Source organism: Azolla caroliniana, unplaced genomic scaffold, assembly GCF_043228905.1.
Source record: "Azolla caroliniana isolate FFs.n. ecotype wild unplaced genomic scaffold, voAzoCaro1.0.p SCAF_5, whole genome shotgun sequence".
Taxonomy (NCBI): domain Eukaryota; kingdom Viridiplantae; phylum Streptophyta; class Polypodiopsida; order Salviniales; family Salviniaceae; genus Azolla; species Azolla caroliniana.
Window position 1 is genome coordinate 5,371,556 of NW_028230440.1, and position 23,093 is coordinate 5,394,648.

At 34.6% G+C, this 23,093-nt stretch overlaps 2 protein-coding genes across 3 annotated transcripts; one reads left to right on the plus strand and one right to left on the minus strand.

Moving 5' to 3' along the window:
* Nucleotides 1-8,191: 8,191 nt before the first annotated feature.
* LOC147863862 (pentatricopeptide repeat-containing protein At4g13650-like) lies at nt 8,192-10,908 on the minus strand. The gene has a single exon (XM_087320486.1). The coding sequence runs from the start codon at nt 10,779-10,781 to the stop codon at nt 9,030-9,032; it is 1,752 nt and encodes a 583-aa protein (XP_087176612.1). The 5' UTR covers nt 10,782-10,908; the 3' UTR covers nt 8,192-9,029.
* Nucleotides 10,909-17,494: 6,586 nt separating this feature from the next.
* LOC147863863 (gamma-glutamylcyclotransferase 2-1-like) lies at nt 17,495-22,717 on the plus strand. Of its 2 annotated transcripts, XM_087319107.1 has the most exons (8): nt 17,495-17,617; nt 19,278-19,354; nt 19,470-19,523; nt 20,031-20,087; nt 20,616-20,656; nt 20,814-20,876; nt 22,147-22,226; nt 22,345-22,717. In XM_087319107.1, the coding sequence occupies exons 1-8, from the start codon at nt 17,497-17,499 to the stop codon at nt 22,617-22,619; spliced, it is 768 nt and encodes a 255-aa protein (XP_087175233.1). In that variant the 5' UTR covers nt 17,495-17,496; the 3' UTR covers nt 22,620-22,717. The 2 variants fall into 2 exon arrangements, with proteins under 2 accessions (XP_087175233.1, XP_087175235.1); XM_087319109.1 differs by lacking the exon at nt 20,031-20,087.
* The last annotated feature ends 376 nt before the right edge of the window (nt 22,718-23,093 follow it).

Consider the following 23,093-nt stretch of genomic DNA (forward strand, 5'->3'; position numbering starts at 1 on the left):
TTGACTATTGATGTAATGTGTCAACATTCAAAATAATGTTCTCGTATGGAATCCCATGAAAAAAAATGAACAAAGTGAATGAGAATAGGTCCTCTTGGATCCATTGCACCAAGTGGCATCTTAGCCCTGATTCCCTATACCTTTTTTGTGTCCCTAATCTTGGTCATATACATGTGTAGAAATGGTGTTTTCTTCCATGGACATTTCTTGAGTCAACCTTAACTTTGTTTTTTCCACATAATTATCATTTCCCAATGCTCAAATCATGGTTATCATCATGACCATCATTCATCGAGCAAAACGAGTTGATAGCTTATAGACTAATGAAGCAATGTCTCTTGGAAAAAGTTTAACAAGGTAAATTTAATGTGTTCTACTTGCATCCATTGTCATCATTCTATAAACTCAATTAGCAATAGGATACTCTTGTTTGCAAACAAAACATATGATTTAGCCTTTTAAATCCATAAGAGAAATGGGAGTAATTAGCAAGAGCGGTTTTCAATATTCATGCAATATGTAGTGTAAAGGGACAATAATCTAAGTAGTTAGGATATATAATACCATGACAAAACAATTTAGAGAGATAAGAGGCAACGGTTATGAAAAAATATTTAATTCTTGACTAAAAGCAAAAAACATTTGGCATAGAATACCCCAACATCTCATTTGCACAATTGTTACACTTTTATATCCCCAAATTAGCTCGACTCAGGGAAATGTTACCTTCGAGCAATGAGCAATTTCATGGAGTTTATTTTTGTATCTCTTGTTAATCTTACATGGTTAGAAATAAGTCATTACATACTAAACCACAATGTGGAAGGATTGCTTATATACGTCATGATCATGGACTTTAGACACCTCTAAACAATATAGTACTTACATGTTCACAGATTTAGTTTTGATGACACCTCCTAAAATTTGAATATATAAGCATGGCATTGTGAAAAAGCTTGTGATTCTAACTGGACAATTGTTGGTTGATGTTTAATGCAATGGGCATGACTAAAAATCTTCTTATTTTCAAATTGAGATCATGTAATACTTGGATCCTCACAATTTAAGGGCATGAAATTTGGAAAAAATGCTTTACATAATCCATTTGCACAATCCGTGAATCTAGGGGGTTGAAAATAAACGATTTGGCTTTACGAATTGCTTTCCACAATTGGGTTCAAAACAACACGATTCCTTAAATGCAACCAATAATAGCAGTGGGGCACGGCCCTAAAATAATGGCTTTAGAAATCACTTTCCACAATCCAAGGGTTAAAAACAATATGGGCATTCACGATAATTATAAAATGCACTAGTCACAAACTTGTCGTGGTCATAGAAAAGTTTCTTTACGAATCACTTTCGTGTGATAACGATACTAATGCCTTGAGCCGAATCAATAAATTTTCTGTTATAATATTGAATTGCGCATACCATAGAAAATTTCCCATATCTCTTGGATTTGTCCTAGTAACATCAAAATAAGAGTCAAGATGGATGGGTAGACCTTTGTGTGTTTCATACACATGGCATATGCATACATGCGAGAATTAGGGAAGGCAACAATCAAGTTATATCAAATGACACTGACTTCTGTAATACAATTTCATATTTACTCTTAATACAAGAGTACAATTCATCATGCATTACTTATTAGGCCAATCAAATAGCTTATATTACTAAACTTCCATGTTTGAACTTAATTATATTGTGCTTGACCTCAGAGAACATAACGAGTTTCGAGGGGGGGACAACGTACATTGCTTGTAATTATAAATATGACTCTAACTTCATAGCATTGAGAAAAATAACCAATGTCGAGTGGGGATAGTACATTGCTTGTAATCATGAGATTGACTGTTTGAAGAAGCACTAAAGTGTTTGTAAAAGAGAGAAAATGTTGTGTTCTAGAAATAAACATGCATATACATAAAACGAACAATACCCAATCAAAGTGAAAGAGGGATTATCTAAAGACATTAGTTGGGCACACTTAGAAGACTTGAACATGGTGTGAAAGGATCATGGTGCATGTAATAAAGTTGTCATTGGCAAGAGACGTCATTAAACTAAAGGTAGTACAAGACATGGGAAATGGAGCACAAGGTTTCAACAAAATAGTCTCTTTCATTATCGCCAAAGTTCAACGAAACATCATAAAGTCAATAAGGAACAAAAATATATTCTTGTTCTATCATAAAGATCCCATGGTAATGGTATGCTTTTCTACTTTACTGAATAATCAAGAAACTTTTGGTTACATATATGATAGTTTAAAATGATATTTTTGAGATGAGAAACCACGGTTTTATTGATCAAACAAAAGGGTTGATAGGAACTAGTGACTTGAAATTCTTACTATCAACATAGTTAGGATTGATTTACTCATACCTACTGTAGTTGCTACTTTCTATCTCATCGATCCACAACTAACTCGACTAATATTTTGTGATTTCGAATTAAGGTGCATCTTGTATTAATGGTACATAGTACATACATGGGGATCAATTTTACACACTTCAAAATTTGTACATATACACGAATTCCATCTCAATTTCTCCCTTTCCATATTGCATAGAATAAAAACCAGTGTTAATTTTGAAATTTTTCGTGTGTTTTGTAGGTAACAAAAATGTTGTAAATCTGCATTTTTCAACTTATCTAAGATATAGTAAATCGGTGCACACATAGTTGACTCATGAAATATTATGGGCATTAAATTGTCTAATGAGTTTATGTAGATGATTTAAAAATCATGAATAAAGAAGCAAAGCTTAGAGGAGACACAATTGCAATAGCCTTAAAACATCATCAAATGAATTTTTTTGCTTAAGTTTCATCATGACCATTTTCCCAACACTTATGGGTCCAACTAGTTACCACAATCATAACCGTGTCCCAAACATTCTGAACTTTATGTCGTGATAATCAATCGATATTACAGTTTGGTGGTACTCAATGCACATATAACATGTTTTCCAGTTTGGTAGAACCTTGGTCGTGCTTGTTTGTTAATCACCACTTCAGGTGTAAATTGTAATAATACTTTTTTTATTGCTCCTAACATAATCGGTACTTTTTCTCATCAATCTCTTCTCGGAGTTTTTACTTAACGTTATCACTATCTTTTTTTATGAAAGCTCCAGCCTCCCACCATGAACTCTATAGGACAACCCCCTTAGAATTTCCAGCACATGATATATACATTGTAACTTGGTGTTGCGTCTTCCAAAGAAAACTATGTTCTTGAATGTCTCGTGATCATGTATTGACCTTTAAGACCATGTTATTGATTAAAAAACATTTAACCTTTTGGAACCCCTTCACATTTCACAATTTGATACCTATATGAGAATTATATATGACTTTTGGTCATGGTTCGGCATTCCAATGTACACTTAAACCACCTAAATTTGTTACAATTATGCTAGGTTAACATTCTGAGCTAATCTTGCCACAATTATATTTGAAATATTTTTGTGACTATTGTGTATGGTAGCAAAATAGAGTTAGGAGAAGCATCATTCTAGCTATTTGTCAAGGCTGATTTGGATTATTATTCAAAGATCATATTCTGACCTTTGGCAAACACATAAGCAACTAAATGTTATATAGAACACAATGGGAATTTTAAGGAGTGATTGACCAAGCACATTACCTCATTTTAAACACGACTATACTTGAAGAAATATACAATAGTATGTTCAATGAAAAGTTAGAAATGTAGACCATATTTGTATTGTGAAATATAACCATGGCATCTCAAAGTGTTGTAGTGGCTCACACAAAATCAACCTTGACATTTTTCCTATATAGAAATATGCTATTTATAAACTTATCTTCCAATCCATTAATGGAGGTGACATGGAGTGATGGCCTTTTAGATTTCGGAACCAAAATAATGATGGTCAAAGTTGGATTCTCAACCAATATATGAAGGGAAATGGATGTTCATTAATAATGCAAGGTGTTTACGGTTATTCATTTATAAAGCATTCTCTAGGCACCTACGAGTGCCATAGGTTTAGTGTTAGGTTGTGGACATAATTAAAAGTGATGCTATATGGTATCCATTGAGTCTTCACAAATCACTAGGGTTCCTATAATTGTATTTTTTTTTAGTAGAAATTTGTGGTGATAGAGAACAAGGTAAAAGACAATTGTAGCTAGAAGTGAAGCTTGCCGATATTAGATTGAACCGAGAAATGGACTTCATCGACCGTGAACCTTTTGGCCAAGGGAGACATCTTATTGTTTCAAAATTACACCACTTTCAATTTCAATTTTTGAGAAATATCTAGGATTCTAAAGGATGTAGTGTTGATAATCTTGGATCCCACATATGTTTGATTGAGGATATGATCAAAATTAATTGCAGAATTCTAATATTATGGATGAGATTTGTACAATCTAAAAGGATTAGTTCGGCATTTAATATTCTGATCTCAAAATTCAGCACCTTATTTGCTAGCATTTGTTGCTATTTCCTGTTTTTGTACTACTTTGGAGAATGTGATTGTGAAGTCATTTTGTGGAGCAAAATGTTAGTTGTGTGTGATCACAAACTAAAAGCACGAATAAATTTAAGAATGAACACAATCAAATACATCACACTAAGAAAGTATTCATCACATGATCTTTATTTCAAACCCATGTCTTACCACTATATCATTACATTAACGTATTTAAAAAACTTTACCCATAATTTTCAATGAGATCTAAAGTCTCGGATATGGTGTATTTATGTAGTACTTTCACATTATCCTTTAGCTTGACAAACTTTTAAGTCTCTAGTATAACATGCTTACACAATGCTTTCACATTATTCTTTAGCTTGGTGAGCATAGTTCTTTGGTCTAATGTATTATGAAATGGTTTTAGATTTTGCTTTTGCTCATTTCACATGGATTTGTAGAGAGATATAACTTATCCAGTCTTAACTTGGAGAGGCATCACATGCCTTCAATATGTGTGTGTGCAATCGCATGCAAAGTGCAAGATTTTATGAGTAGGTTACAAAGAAAGTGGCGTCAAATGGAAATTTACAGAAAATGTTATCCATGGAAGATTTAAATGAAAGGTGATCTATTACATATTAAAAAGCCTCACACTTACATGACATAAATATCAACATCAACTCTACGTTTTTTTATTATATTAGATTTTCAGATATGTAATGAGAACAATAGATTATAGAAGCATTGGTTCAAATAACAAATGCAATAAATCGAGATTCAATAGATTATGAATAATGAATGCCTATAATTAATATATTTATTAGCTCTAGTATCCATATGAGGTTCCACCAAATGCATACATACATGCATGTTTGTCAAGTACTTAATGCATATTTGTAAACTATTTTTTCTCCACAAGATTATGATAAAGAAAGTCAATAAAATTCACAAGTGGATATCATTAAAGGCAGAATCAACCTTTATCTATTCATATAATGCACTCTACCACCTTGTCATCTCATACTTACTAAGATACCCTCATGATCCATGTACAAAAGATTAGTCATAATGAGTGAAGGCACAATGCACCAACACACATTAACAATATGTGCACCAAAGGACATATAAAGTATTACCTTGTCGCCAAAGCCTAAAGGTTAGGCCACCCTTTTCATTCTATGAAGCCGTAGTAAAAGCAACAAAAACCGAAGCTAGGTGGTGATTATGTCTTTGGAATATGGTATTAATGCTACACAAAAAAGTCTACCGCAAGCGACAACTAATTAGTAGTTCTCAAAAAATTTCAAAGAAAGTCATCAATTTATCTATTCACAAGAGATATCCTTTTTTCCTACTTGAATTCTTTACCAAAATTACCGCATGTATGTACAAACTCTTCCTACATCCATAACACTATTTCCAAGCTTGATGAAAAAGGTACATAAGATAGGGATCCAATCCAAGCAAGCATCCTTATATGATATTTTACTATTCCATTGACATTATATACATTGATTTCTATTTTTAAAGGGGTCATGTCCCTTTTATGTTTTCCAATTATGAGAAAATCAGTCACCTTTTTTACCTTGGAAATTGACATGGTTCCCTCATCATTTTATTGTGGATCAATTGATGGTGTTGAAATTTGTCTATCTTTGGTGCAACAGGTTTTGGCCATCAACTACATCAACAAGGACCTCACATGTATAATGTTGAAAGATTGACTAATTAGAAAAGTGACATTATGATGCATTTTCGTGGAGTGCATTTAACCACGCAAATGCATATAATAAGTGTGCCAAGCAATATCCCAAAAGGTGGTATCAAGGAAATAAATTCCCACACAATGCATACATTTAGCAATGGGCACGGTTCAGTTCAGTTTCAAGGCAAAGAAACCGAACCGTTTATATTTAAAAAAAACCAAATCAAACCGTTTAGGGAAAAGTTGAAACCAAACCGAACCATTTAATAAATTTTTTTAACCAAATCGAACCATTTAATAAAAAATTTAAACCTAACCATTTAAATCAAACTAATTAAACATCTAAATAAACAAAAATACATTTAAATAAGCATTTAAGTTAAATTTATTAAATCAATAAAATAAACTTTAATTGAACCATTAAATTAAATAAATATTTAAGTTAAATTAATTAAATCAATAAAAAACTATGAATTAAACCATTAAATTAATAAACTATTAAGAAAAAAAAAGTAAACCAAAAACCTATAAACCTTTAAACCAAACCTATAAACCCGAGTTTTAGAACTGAACCAAACCGAAACCAAACTGTTTATTGAAAATCCAAACCAAACCAAACCATTAATTTTTTTGGGAACCTATAAACCGTCAAACCATGGCTTAACGGTTTGGTTTGGTTCGAGCCGAAACCATGCCATGCCCATTGCTACATACATTTTACAAGATTGTAGGTTTTACTACATGTTTTATGTTCTTTAACCCATTATATACTAATTTATGAGCCACCTATATATATTGTGGAAGGTATTTGCAAAGATCTCAAAAGACTTCCCATCTCCATGTCTTTCAAGCGTAATTAAATTCTTATTGAATTGCCATGCATCAAGGCTACTAATTGAGAAATGTGCTCAATGTGTACCCAATCCTATAACACAATAAATACTCTACTAAATTTATATGATCTAAATTGATATTCCTTCATCACATATTTTGATGGTAACCAATGATTTTTTTTACTACACCATAGTTTCCATTACCAATCCAATAAGCGTATACAAAGCATATAATGATACAATCTGGTGGAGGGAAAGATAAGAGAGAAAAGGTATACCCCCCACTATGTCATAATTGAAACCAAACTCCACCTATGGAGGAAACAACCATGGGGGGGAGGGGGTACATATTGTCAAACCAATGTTATCATTAGTACTAAATGATAAACATTAGGTTCTAATGGTTTGACTATAACCTAAGATACTAAGATTAAGCATTGAGTGTATAATATTATGTTTTCCAATGTAGATGTGTATATTGTCCTTGTGAACCTAATGTTTAGAAGGTATTGAATGAGACCTCTTTGCTTTCATAAACATTGTGTTGTCAAATAATCAATATTCCTTAAGAGGATAGATGTGTCGACTGTTTATTCACTTTGATTGATATCTAAAAACAACAATATATGTATCATGTAACAAATTCAGAGTAAGTTCGACAATAGATTGTAATTCATTATTGACACTATATTGAAAAGAACTCATTAGTTACATTTTGTAAGAATGTTTATAAAAAACGATGGGGTTGATGTAAACCATACATTGCATCCAATTCAAAAACTTTGCACATATAGAATGTACTATCTGAGGGCTCCTCCTTCATATATGGGATGTTAAAAGATCACATTACATAAACAAGTATTTCAATAATCTCGTAGCTCTACCCTCCCCCCCCCACACTCAATATAATATACATAGTCCTTGAAGAGAACATTAAAACAATGTCTACATGACAAGGATTCTTATTATTTTACATCTTGCTTAGTTCCATTTGAGTCATAGAATACAATTCTATTTTTGGTCATGAATAACAAGTTTATATTATAAAATTGAATTATGCATATTGTTAGGACTGGAAAGCACCATACTTTTAGTGGACCAAGTCATTAATGGCTAGGGAATATCACTTGCATTTGCATCTTTACACTTGCAAATATCACTAACTATGTCTCCTTAGACCTTTTGGTTTCTTTCCATAATTTAAACTAGGGATTCTTGATATCAAGACAATATTCTCTTCAATTATTTTACAAATTGAGGCCAAGCAAAAACAAATTAGTGTTTTTATTAGCGCACCATAGCATATTGATGCAATAGATAAATAAGTCACAAGGGGTTTCTGATCATGATTGAAATGTTTGGGTATATAAGGGATTGACCTAGATTTCTCGTCCTTTATTTACCAATTGTTTTCACATATTGATTTATTTTGAGTAAGACCCATCCTTGTGAGTACCTTGCTTGTAGCAAAGGGTTCACGGATTGTGTACATTTCTCAACCTTGACACCTTACTACATACATTGATTGGGCTCTGTTTGCATTAGCCTCCAATAGGTGAATGCGAAAACCATATGTTATTATGCTTCCTTCATTCCATCCACATTATATTTCATATATCAACAATTCAATCGGTAACTTTTTTGTGTCATGGTTCACCACCTCTGGATGATTGAGGAGAATTGGGTTAGTTGAGGTACAGATACTCTTACATTATGGAAACAAGGTTGCCTACTGCACATATAGTAGGCAGGATAACTGTGTGTTAAAGATTTTTAACCTCTTCATGAAATAGAATATTCTTGTAATCACAACGATTCATCTGATAAAACTCTGGCAATGCTCACATTGGTTCTCTAAGTTTTGCTAATCGATGACTTCCTGAGTTTAGTTTCTCTAGTGTTGTTTTACATCGTTAATGCTAATTTAGTGTCTAATGACTGTACTGTACAAGAAGACAGTTGAAGACTCATTCAACTATACAAATACGTCGTTGAAGAGTCATTAAAATTTACAATCACATCGTCGGAGAGTCATTACTGTACAAATCCTGGAGTTTGGAACTGGTCACAATCAAATTCAAATATATCATGATCATGATAGTCTTTATGTGTAGCATAGATATTTGATAAGAGAATATATGATTCGCTATTTGGAGTATCCATGCTGAAAACAAGTTTCGCAATACGCTCACCTCGTACCACATCATCATGCATCTTACAAGCATTAAGCAAGGTTGTATAAATAACATAGTCAGGTTCAAATGGCATCTCATCTATCATGCTCTCCGCATCGTCGAGGTACCCCACTCTTCCGAGCATATCAACCATACAACAATAGTGACCTAAATGAGGCAGGATGTTATAGTTCTTTGACATCAACATGTAGAGATAGTAACCTTCTTGTGGTCGGCCAGCATGGCTACATGCTGAGAGCAAGCAAAGAAACGTAACATCATCCGGTTTCACACCATCCTCTTCCATTTTCTTCAACACTTGAAGAACTAGATCACCATAGCCATGCCGGCAATGTGAAGCTACAAAGGCATTCCAAGAGATAACGTCGCGGTTCAATACACGTTCAAAAGCAATACAAGTGTCTTGCATAGACCCACATTTGCTGTACATATTCACAAGGGCATTGCATACAACTGTATTGGACGCAAATATAGTTTCCAAAACCACGGTATGGATAGCCTTACCTTCAGTAAGATCACTACAAGCTCCAAGCAATCCACTAAATGTAATTTGATCAGGTTCCATGCCTTGACATTTGAGGCAATTGAAGAGCTCGAGTGCCCTAGTACCCTCCCCTTGATGTGTATATGTTGTGATCATAGCATTCCAGAGGACTAAATCATCTTCCTCTTCTTTCTTATCGAAAACTCGCCGGGCAAGCTCACATGCCCCACATTTTCCATACATATTGATAAGCGCCGTTTTCACCATTACATTCGGCCTGAATAATCCTGAATCTATGGCCATGATGTGTATTATTTTGACAATGGACAAACTGTCCAGACAATCACACAAACCAGATAAAGCAATAACCGTGACCTCATTAGGGAAAATCCCTTGATATTGCATTGTATTATATAGGTATAGAACTTCCTCTTTGTAATTACAGTCTACAAAAGCCATCATCATGGTTGTCCAACAGACAACATCCTTATGATCCATTCCATAGAAAACTGAGAGACCATCATTTAAATTGCCACACTTCCTATACATATCGATGAGAGCCGTGCCTAATATGTCATCAAGTTTACATCCATTCTCTATAATGGTTGCATGGATAACCCTACCTTCTTGTAGATATAGAGGAGATTCACATGCCCCTAAGACGGTACTAAATGAGATTTCATCCGGTTTCACATCTCGGGTCAGCATTTCCCAAAACAGCTTGCATGCCTCATGGATATTGCCATGTTGGATATATGATAGCATCATGGATGTCCATGAGATCACATCACATACATGCATTCTATTGAACACATCCCTGGCATTCTCAACATCCCCACACTTCACATACATTTTATGCAAAGCACTACAAATCAAGGATTCTGATTCGAAACCAAGTTCAACAACATGGGAATGAATTGTTTCTCCTTCAGTAAGGGCCATCATAAGCGAACATGATGTGATAGAACTAAGAAAAGTGGATCGATTTGGTGATATACCTACACATTTCATGTTGTAAAAGATGTGAAGTGCTTCTTCACCAAAGCCGTGGTGGATGTAAGAAGACATAATAGAGTTCCAAGATACCAAATTTCGAATGGGGCCCATGGATTCGAACACCGAGCGTGCATCTTTGAGACACCCACACCTTCTATAGGATCCAATGAGAAGATTCCAGATGTATGGATCCCCATGAAGGAATTCCCGAAGGTGTGGATCTCTCCGACGAAGATTCGGGTTGTCTTCATGAAGATTCTGCTTCCTGATAAGAAGATCGTGGATTCTGTTGGTCTCTGAGAGAGTGTTAGTGGGTCTCTGTAGCAGGGACGCAATGGTCTGCTCGTCGAGATCTTCATGGAAATGAAGTGGGTCTTTTGGGAGCTTTAATGGAGAGCTCGAGGAGCTTCTGGAAAGGATTAGGTGGTTGAAGAAGAAGGAGCGTTCCCTGCTGCAGAGGAGGAGGTGCGACATACTACACGCAGGAGGTGAGTGCACGTGTGAAAATAGCTCCTCCCCCCACAGGGCCCAATTTTTCTTTATTTCCCGAAATGCCCTTCGGCTTTAGGTATTTCCCAAAATGCCCTCCCTTAACCAAGCATATACCCTCTAGGGCAAGTCTCATGATGTGTTATTTTGGCCACTTCATGCACATGTGAAATAGCTGCCCCCACATGGCCCAAATTTTCTTTATTTCCCAAAATGCCCTTCGGCTTTAGGTATTTCCCCAAAATGCCCTCCCTTAGCCAAGCATATACCCTCTAGAGCAAGTCTCATGATGTGTTATTTTGGCCACTTCATCCTTGCTTCCGTCCCATCCCATCCCATTTCATGCATCTTAGATGTGGTGGATTTCATCCCTTTTCCGCAGCCTTTGGGGTCGTCCAAAGGAGCATAAAACATAGAAGAAAATGATAAGCATTTCAGTGGACGACCAAGTCATGAGTACCTCCTCCGTTTCACACTACAACGAAATAATTTATAACACTTTCAAGTCGTAGGGACAATTCGGTTGTTGGACGTCAACAAATACCATAATGGTCAAAAGTGGCACCACCTCATGAATTGGTGTTGTGGATAGAGGAGATAAGTGCCAACAAGCATGAAAACACAATGGGCAAAGAAGAAGGAGAAAAGCATGTAGAATCTAGCACAATTTCCTTTACTTCTTTCTGGAAACCATTTATCTCTCTATATGTATCTCATAAGAAATAAAGCAAACCCACTCTACTATTGTGTTGCCAAGACAAAGAAATCAAATCTCGATCACTTTGACACAACTAGCAAATCTCCGTCCAACCCAAAATCCTTTATTTGTGGGTGGTTCCCTACTCTTTTAATAGAGAGACTGCATATTGATTCTAGACCTCCTCGAGCACATGCATGGAGTCTCATGGGTGCATAACAACATTATCCTAGTTTTTTCATTCGATCAAATTCAAAGGTTTTATTGTTACATTGAATTTATCCAAGGAACCTTGAAATAAGAAATCTTAACCATGCCTTTATGTCAATGCCACTATATTTTCCACATTTGACATTGGGGACAATATTGATACCGTAGTTAGATATGAGACATCAATATGATAGACTAGGATTTGAGTCATTCAAGTAGCTTCAAAGAAACTAAATTGAAGACTTGTACAAGTCTTAGGTTTGAAGGCCCCGTTTGGAATGGAAACTTTTTAAGGATGCATAGAAAGGCCATCCAAGGCCTTTTACAACAACATTTGCAAAGCTTTGTGTTGAACACCACGAGGAGTAGCAAGGGTATAGAGATAGGAGAAGATGGCATGTCAACACATGCCTAAAATGTCTTGTTCACACCCTCCATCTCATCATCTTTGTCCCACCTTGCCTCCAAAACAATGAACATAGCAAAATATCGATATTTAAAGAAAGAAATGGCAATAGTAGCAAAAAGAAGCAACCACAAGAGAAGCATTTAATATTTGGATTGGTCAAGATGGAAGCATTCAATTAGTTGTTGGGATTCTTGAATATGTTTCTCATATTAGCATCATCACGAAATGGACTCTCAAGTAAGTTTGTTATTATTAGTTGCATCATCATTTACTAACATTGTGATATGGTAAATTATTGAAAATTCGACTTGCATAATTTGGTTTAGGACATACAAATGTTCATTCATATTGGAAAAGTTTCTTCACATAATCATGTAATCTCTCCTCCATATCCTTGTAATTCTTTTTCACCTTTCCAACCCCATTAACATAGACCTCATTAGGTATAAATTGTAGATTGACAGTATAAAATTCATCATTGTAGTGAAAATGTTGGCTTGTACGACATGAAAAGTGCGATTACCAAAAATACTTCTATCTATCTCTCAAGAAGGTGGGTGTGAGAGCGAAAAGAGCAACCTTAGGTTGGTTTCATATTTAGATGTTAGTAGAATGAAAACCTACACTCTAGGGTGGAAGGAAAATGGTTGGTTGGTGCCACAGTTTTTGTTGGTGTAGTCAATTTTCGAAAAGAGAAATTTACTATCTATAATCACATAATCATTGTTGATAATAATATATAGTATTTCTTGGTAATGCACTTACACAATTACATAAAAATCATAAAATGGGAAAACCTAAGTTCAACCCTCGGCATGGGCTCTACACATTCAATAGATAATCGTTGATCTCCTATGGTCGTTAACAATAATGCACCTATTTATTTATCTCTACAATGGTCTACACAATGGCCATGGAAAACCTTCACAATCTTTACCTTGAGTGCTTTTAAGCTCTTTAGTGTCTAATCGACACTTGTATATTTTTCTTTATTCTATGTGGGTTTTCACCTCGCTTTGAGGTTCCCCACTAGTAAAAAAAGTGTTACTAAAATAATAAAAAACCTTTTTCCATGATACACAACTTCTGCTAGATCATTTGCATTGATTAACCTCCATCTTGTTAAGCACTTCTAGTCTTTTCCTAGATCAAGTGCATTTGACGCACCTCCTTCCCATCCTCTAGAGCATGTCTAATCATATGATTCAATTATCTCCTAGTCTATTTCATTTTTACCATCATCAATGGGTTGTGAAGGTTGGTTGGAGCTTGTACCTTTACCTCGTCTTCTATGTCATCATTGATTTGTAAAGTTAGTTGAGGTAGCATATTTACCTCCCCCCTATGTCCATTTGTATCTTGGTCTTTGGAGAATCAAATGTTACTATTGAATTAGGTGTTCTCTCTATTAGTGAATACAACCATGATCCATATCACACATGGATATTTATAATGACAATTTGTCAAAAATAATGAATGCACACAACGAAATAAATATTCATTAATGTGCCTCTCTATCTTGTCAATAACGACAAGAGTAGGAGAATCATGAAAACTATCCGTTCTTTTTTCTTTTTTCTAGATTGGAAAGCTACATCATCCATTGATGGGATTTTAAAATGGCTATGTGATTGAATTAATTGATGCAAGTTTGCAACCAAGACTTTGCATTTTTAATGATTAATCATTTGGTGGGAACATCTCTTCATTGCCCTCTCATCATGGTTGCAAAACATTATTACTAGACGGCTTAATGGAACTAGGTTTGAAGCAAATCAAGTTGTCATCCAATGAGAAAATGATAGATTTTACCTAAAAAAGAAAAGAAAAGAAAATGATGGATTAATCAATAGACAATTCATCCTAGGTTTGGTGCCATTTCTACTACTATTTCTAGTGATGCTTTGTGTCTCGTTCTATTGCAAGTTCTTTAGAGCTACTTCTAATACCATTCTTGGTGATATTTGTCATCTTACTTCCAATGCCAAAAGAAGAAGAATTCATACAACCATTGGCCCCAACTTGGTCTTAAAATATAACAATCCAATTAGAAAGTCATGCTAAAAAAAAAAGAGGTGTAAATGGGGGAGACTTTGTCCACTCATGTAATAATCTTAGCTATTGACCAGTAATAAGTGAAGATGGTGTATATGGTTACATAAGTGAAGGCCCAACAGTAGCCATAAGGTCCTCCATGACACCACAACTATGAAGGAAAACAACATCACCATGATTATACATTACACCATGTACGTTAGAGATAGATGTACATTTCCGGCATATGATGGAGCTCATATTATACCAATAGCGTGACTAAGAAACAATGAGGCACTACACAATAGGCCATGAGCCCTAATCCTTGCTTCAATGGAATGCTCAACCTAATGAAGGAAATTGGCAATGGGGTTGACATGAACATGAGAGTATGTGCTCATGTTGATGGTGCTTTGTTTGTTGTTGATGTTTCTCACGATCTTGTGATCTATATTCATGGATGTGGGAAGTGTTAATTTATTGATGTTTGACATGTCTTCATATCATTTTTCCCTCATAGGGCTTTTATTCAATGTTCTAGCTACCATGCGGACCTCAAATACTTCTTCTCAACCCTATTCGATATTGACATGTGTGACAATCTATCGACATGAACTTTTAAATCTAATTCATTGATTTAACTTGTGTAAGTTTAGAATTTATTCTTGTAAAACTTTAGTAGATTAAGAAAATCATTTACAAAAAATTCTTGATCAGTGTTGTCAACCTCAATTCATAAGTTTCATCACAATAATGGTACTGGTCAATTGAGGTCGCTAATTGTATGAAGTTCTAGCAACATATTCAAACTACATCTGTAGAACAACTTCAACAACATTCAATTGCAACCTTGTTAAAGGATAACACATGCTAATTTAAGCCTTGACAATATTGGCTTGTAATTGTAGCAAAAAAAACATAATATTATCAATCAATCCATTTATGTATTCCTCTTTATTGCAAAGGATAAGAGATATTGGTTTGAAAACGTTTGGTTCATTCAAATGCAAGGTTTACATAATATGGCAATGCATGTGCATATTCCTTACATGCTCATTTCACACTTCATGGACCACTAAAAATGATTCACAATTTGTCATATTTGCTTGCTTGATCCTAACACCCGAGATGGTTGGTGATTGTTTCCATATCCAGTTTCTTCTTGAAGGTCTTTGAATGACATTATAGGAAGACTATAAACAACAAAAATTATATATGTTGAATCACTTTATGTGTGAGTTATTGAACCACAAAAACTGTAATGGATAAGAATGAGCCGCTACCATTTTTGTTCTTCCATCTCTTTTTGGAAATTGGCACACATGACAAAAACTGAATCATAACAAAATATTTCAGCCACATCTACCCAAGCTCGTTAAAAATTTTCATTAATGTTTTGAGAGATTAAAAAAATGCACCATAACTCAACCATTCATTGGATTGTTCTTGAGTAAGCTTACTCAAGCCATGGTTATTGTTTTTCAATCCCTCGTAGTAGACATCTAATTCACATTGACATTCTCATCCTTCGGATGTTGACGATGAACATACATATTCTTATTCTACTTGTTTTTAGACATGCTTTGTGGACTATGTTTTACGAGCAATATGACTCCAATGCTCGAATGTTTTAGACATTCTTAAGTATAGTATAGGATGTACAAAGACAATGCTTGCATAGTGATATTTGGTGCATAGTGTCTAGTTTAAAGTAGGCACTCTCTATACCTTTTCTTGTGCCCTAACCACAAACATGTATTCAGTGTATACTATATGTTTATCCGTGAAGAAGCACTGAAATTTGTATTTGTATTAGTTGTGTGTATTGGGCTAAGTGAAATGAAAGAAGATAAAGAGTCCAACATTTGTGATGGCAACACACAAACTTGACGTAACATGCATAGACCAAAGAATGTCATGAGTGAGGATGTTTGAACAAGAAAACATGCCAATCAAAATTGACACCCGATAACAAAGGAACATGACAAAAATTGAATGGATGATTTGGTGCAAAGTGTTACATTCTTCTTTTTGGAGGTTTTCAAATGATAAAGTTGTTGTCTTACGAGGAACCATGATATCCACTTATTTATACTTATCCAAATATCATTTAAAGGGAGTTCTTCAAACGGAGAACCAAAGTAGGGACGGGCCTCCATGAGACACGTGAGGGTGGGAAATTGCGATATTATTAGGAAAGCCCCAAGATAGAAGTAAAGAGTGGGAGCTTAGCACGAAAAGTATGAGCCTAGAGATAGGGGGGGGAACCCACTATCCCCAAAGGGAACTAGTGAATGTCGCCATGATTGTTTGTAGAGACATCGTCGAGCATTAGCTGCAATGGATGAGACTCTAGCCAAGAGTAAAAATGATCATAAGTGTTGAAGTATATACAGTACAAGGAGGATGTTGGAGAGACAATGTGTGTCAAACATGGTAAGAGTAAAAAATAAAAATTGATGGTGGAAGAATCTATGAATGGGGATATATATATATATATGTATATGAAGAGGAACCTGGTCATGTTTGTGGGTGGCATACATGAGGAAGATAAAAAATGTTAGAACCTAGAAATGTGTAAATATAGATATAAAAACCATGGTGATAACTTATGAGAGAGAGAGAGAGAGAGAGAGAGACTATAAAAAGGTGGTGAAGAAGAGATCCATGGTGGCATTCTCAGAGCTTATTTTTGGTGTTGGGCAAATCAATCTCCAACGAACCCAAAACACACACACACAGAGGTTTGCATCATTTATGTACTTGTTTATATATATATCCAAGGATGGATTAATTTTAATTGGTTTTGAAACTGTCTAATGGTCACTTGATTTCATCCGTTTTTATTATTATTTGAGTTGAATGAAGTCTCTGAAAAGAATGAATTACTTACTTACCGGTTTGTCATTGTTGCAGCAGATGATTTATTAAGGTGAGTTAAGAGGATACATATATAATTTATTATTAAGTATTGATAAAGAGCGATGATGGAGGGGGGGGCGTCACTGTGGGTGTTTGGGTATGCGTCTCTCCTATGGAAAGTTGGGTTCGAGTATGATGAGAGCATCCACGGCTTCATCAAGGGCTTCAAGAGAGCCTTCCACCTCGGTTAGTCCATTCCATGTAAAAACAAAAAAAAAAACCCAAATTAGATTCATGTGCATGTGTGTATGTGTGTATGTGTATGCATCATGTGTGTATGTGCATGTGTGTATGTGTATGCATCATGTGTGTATGTGCATGTGTATGCATCATGTGTGTATGTGTATGTGTATGCATCATGTGTGTATGTATGTATGTGTATGCATCATGTGTGTATGTATGTATGTGTATGCATCATGTGTGTATGTGTGTATCATGTGCATCATGTGTGTATGTGTATGTGTATGCATCATGTGTGTATGTATGTATGTGTATGCATCATGTGTGTGTGTGTGTGTGTGTATGTGTATGTGTATGTGTATGTGTATGTGTGTATCATGTGTGTGTGTGACTCGTTTATGGATGAGTGCTATCGGAGTAGTCGGTCTCGCTTTCAGTTTACGTGCGTACGATTTTGTATTGCAAGAAATTCGTGCAGTAGAAGATCCCGAGTTTGAGACTTTTTACACAAAAAACATCCTATTGAAGGTAAACCGTATTGATATTCCGTGTGGGGTCATTTCCTCGCCCGTCCATATTCAGAATTTTCCCCTGCAATATCGACCCTTTCTAGGTTATATGCATCGTGTGTGTGTGTGTGTGTGTGTGTGTGTGTGTGTGTGTGTGTGTGTGTGTGTGTGTGCATTTGGATGTGTCTGCATCATGTGCGTGTGTGCATATGGGTATGCGTATGATGTGTGTCACACAACGTATGCATATGGGTATGTGTATGTTTATGCATCATGTGCGCGTATGCGAATGATGTGTATGTATATGTATGTGTATGCACATGATACAAATGTGGAGAAGTAATTGGTCAATTGGCCATGGAACATGGTGGATTGCTGTTTAAATTCTGTTCACATTTTGTGCTTTTAATTTCATTCCATTTTCAAGGTGTGAATTACAAACAAACAAACAGTTGTCTGCTCCCTACAAATCAATTTGTTTTCATTTATTCAATTCTTTTATTTAGTGTTGTGCTATTATCGTAGTTTTAAGTCATTTCGATCAATTCCATTTGTTCCCAAACCAACTTTTTATTTGATTCATTTGTTAATACTTGAAATTATTCGCTACATGTGAGATAGAGAGAAGAAAATTGCAACAAATTCCTCTAGTAGCAAGTGGATATTCAATTGTCACTGCAAACATTTTGCTAAAATATTTTGCAACTAGTAGACATTGAATTTATAAATATTGTTATGGTTACACTTGGTATTGTGTTGGAGAAGTAATGGTCAACTAATGATGCAAATTCATGACCATGTTGTTATCCTATGGCTCTCACTCATATTAGAATGTACACGTAATTAACATCACACATTCACCCATTATTCCTTCAAAGAATATGACATTGGCATATCATGGATGGAAAGACATGTTTAAAGGATTTCATCACCCATCATGTATGCGCGACCAAAGATGGTACATACTATCAAATGCACATTTGTTTTCAATGTGGTTAAAAGAATATCTCGGCCACCTCACATGTAAGAACTAAAAATGACTTTTGCCTCAACTTAAAATTATTGCGTTCTTACGTTGAAAAGCATTTGAAAGTCAAAGGAAATGGGAAGAGAGGTGCATCACTACTCCCTAATATGGTTCTAGTATTGTTTGGCAGCGTGTTTTGAACATAGGGGAACACCTGAATCTCCTGCAAGAGTTCCAACATTGGAACCTGATGAAGCATCTATATGTGTAAGAAAAATTCCTACATTGTAATCATGAAGATAATTTCTAGATATATTGGCTTACTTGAATTGTTTAAGGCAAGTTAGAAAAATCAAACAATTTGTCTTTTAATGTTTCACAGTGGGGAGTGGCATATTGTGTTAGAGATTCAATATCTGCCCAAAAAGCACTTAAGGTATGGTTCCCGTGTATTTTTGAATAAGATATCAAAATAATGCTTTAAATTGCTCGCATATTAGTGAGCACCAAATTTCAGCCAGGAGTTAAAAGATGAAATATGAAAGAATAGAATGAGAATTATCTTTTTATGTAAGAAAATATTTGATTTATTAGTACCAATTTGATCCTAGATCTCATCTTCTCATCTATCTTTGAAACATTCTACGTAGTGACTTATGAATTAGAGAATGTAGTATCAACCACACTATGTAAGACTTGAGCCATGACCTTACATTTGGAATTCACAATGCTGTAGTACTACACCATCCTATTTATGTCCTCAAAACTCTCGTGCAATAAGAAAATAGTCTATCAAGTCAAATTGGTGAGACTGTGTAAGGGCAACGTTTTGACATTGTGCTATGTCATTTAATGTTGTGTTGCCACGATATAATGGTTTATAAATTAAGAGAACTATTTACTCAAACTTACTTCATTTTCATATTTTTTTATTTTTTATCAGTATCTTATGGATAGGGAGACCGAATATGACGATTGGCGCTATTTAGAATTTTTCACGGTAACAATAAAATGTCATATTCATAACGAAACATATAGAAAACATCGTTCTCTTCAAAGAGATTTACGTAATGCTATCATATTGATGTTATTTATATAACATTTTGTTGTTGTTACAAGTTTATTTGTAAGAATTTAACACTCTTTTCCAGAAATATCAATGCTTCCATTGGCACACATCCACACTTATATAACACATCACTAGGACTAATAGTTTGGATCTAGCTTGGGGAGCATAAGGCTCCAAACTTTGGTTTGGTAGAGTACAATTACCATTTTCACAATAAAACATAACATAAATTTCCACGAAAATGCTATTCCTTCAAATGAGTTCAAGATTCACTTAGTAGGTAGGAAGGATTTGGCAAGTCATCTACTTTCTTTCTTCTCATAAGCTAATGTAATCTTCAATGTCTTTGACATGTTTGTGTCATTGCATGTGTGTGTTTGATGGCACACCATGCAAACATTGAGTGTGTTATTGTACCAAACGTTTGGATTTGTCTTATTGTTCTTTGTCTTTTAACAGGAAAACTCAATTGACACACCAAAAATTTCCAATGTCTTAGTGTAAGTAAATGTTTGTATGTTCCATTTCTCCATATTACCCCAAAGCCTAAGTAAAATAAAGTTAGCACATAAATTATTTACGTATATGGTTTTGTGGGATCTTTCTTAATTATGTGTGCATTACTAATCTGAAAACGTTAATAATTGTAATTACAAGGTTCATGTCCACAACAACGAGCAAGTACTATTTGGGTCATGCTCCTAGAGATATAATTGCCCAGTAAGTTTATTTGTTGCATACACACGTTTCTTGAAACTAAGTTTGTACTCTAGTTAAAACAAAGGGTTACCCATAAAGTTAAGATGGAGCAATTGTCATTTAAAACTAGTGACCTCTACAATTCTATTGCACGCAAACACTTATTAAAAACTTCTATTGAACCAAACTATAGCTTTACGTAATAGTACCATCATGATAAAAATGAGCAAAAACATTATATAGATTGATCCATATAGTCCTATAATTTCTCTCATTTGGATAAGCTAGAAGATTACATAACGGAAATATTTCAAATTAATGCAAATTATTCAAATATTTTTTTCCATAAAAATTATGCTCCATTGGTATTAAAATTAAAAAGGCCAGAGGCACTATAAAAATAGACTATAATATTTTCCATGTCTACAAATTATATCATCAAATAAAGGACCAAATATAAGTGGTGGCCTTTGGCAAGATAAAGATAATTATAAACTATGAAAACAAATCTCTTGCCAATAACACCTTTGTTATACCACATACAAAGGGGATATACTCGGGGACCCTATCGTCAATCTCCCCATAACCACACAAATTCCCCATAAATTATATTCAAATATTATAATAATGCCTATGTCATGACCATAAAACTTGAACTTCCCTAATCATCACATTGTTCCCTTCATGCAATATCCCCTAATGAAAACAAATATACAAAGACTAGTGATGAAGGGTTGTCTTGTGGGCTCAATAAAAATCCTCTTGAGGATTCCATGGGAGACCAAATTATAATTTACAAGATAGGTTGAGCGTATGGTGATGATAGAGCTTCTTCTTTTTTTCCAAAAACAATGATGATAAGAGCTTGCATTCTCTAAATTTTATGATGTGATGATATAAACTAGTAAGCCACTAGTGAATCAAATTAGATAGAATTATTATCTTCCTAGAGAGAGAGAGAGATAAAGAGATGAGTTTGATTTACGGATGTATCATGTGACATGTAGTTTAGGAAAAGTTGATACATGGTGTAACAAAGATGTGTAAAAAGGAGATTTCCAACCCAAGATCTTGTGTTGATAGCTTGACTCTCCTCAATTAGGCATGATCAACTAAGTATTATGTATGGGAATGAGCCACAATTTAATAAAAAAAATGGAAAGATAGACTCCACGGTCATCTTGATGAAGTGTTTTGAATAGCTTTGTTTGATTGTGAACACTAAGAGAAAATCATTTGATAAATTTGAAGTTTTATTTTAATAAGAATTTCTTAATTTTGAACACACTAGACAGGTTGCGTTTGCAAGTGGTCCATGCGGACCAAATTGTGATTATCTTTTTCGCCTAGTTGATGCCTTGAAGGATATTGGTAGGATTAAAATATAGTTTATAGATATACCTTTACATGAAAATTCATAACCAATTAATTGTGTTATGTCGAGAAAAAATCAAGAATTCCTAACTAGTTTTTTGTATTTTTGTTGCAGGTCATGAGGATGATGAGATCGTGGAGTTAGCCAAAAGTGTAAAGAAGATACAATGTGATTTTAGAATTAAATGTATTGATGATGACGATGGTCATAGTGAAGAAGAAGAAGAAGAAAATGGAAACATTGTTTCTTTCAATACCACTTTGAAAAATGGAAATATAACCTTACCTTTATTCGAAGAAGTGGTAACCAATGGCCTTCACAACCTTTCAACGCACAATTATCAATTACAACCTCTTAGCCCTAGACTCCTGGAAGCCCAAACACTTTGAGAAACATCCAATGTTCTCTTCCCTTCCATTGAGTACCCATCAACAATAGGAATAAAGGGTACTCACCCAAAGATAAGTAGATTATAAAATTTCCTCAATGGTTGGAATATTTCCACATGGAAAAAAATAAATGAAAAATATGATAGTTTTAATAGGTTCTATATTTTGGGTTTATGAGTTACAAAGACAAAAACAAAATGGTATACAAAGAAATAGGCTAAAGCCTAAGCCCTAAACTTATTGTGATACACAAGGCGTCAAACTATGTACTTCAAATGTGCTTTATGAGGCACCAATTATTAATAACTAGATGATTTTTCTTTTCATGAGAACATGTTTACTTAATTCACACAATTTGTTCAAGAGTATGTACAACTTGGATTTTCTCATGTCTATGAGTTTGTTGAGGGTAACACACATAGATGACAGAGAACAACCAATTCCAATGTGGATAGAACATTCAAAGGTGTGTTT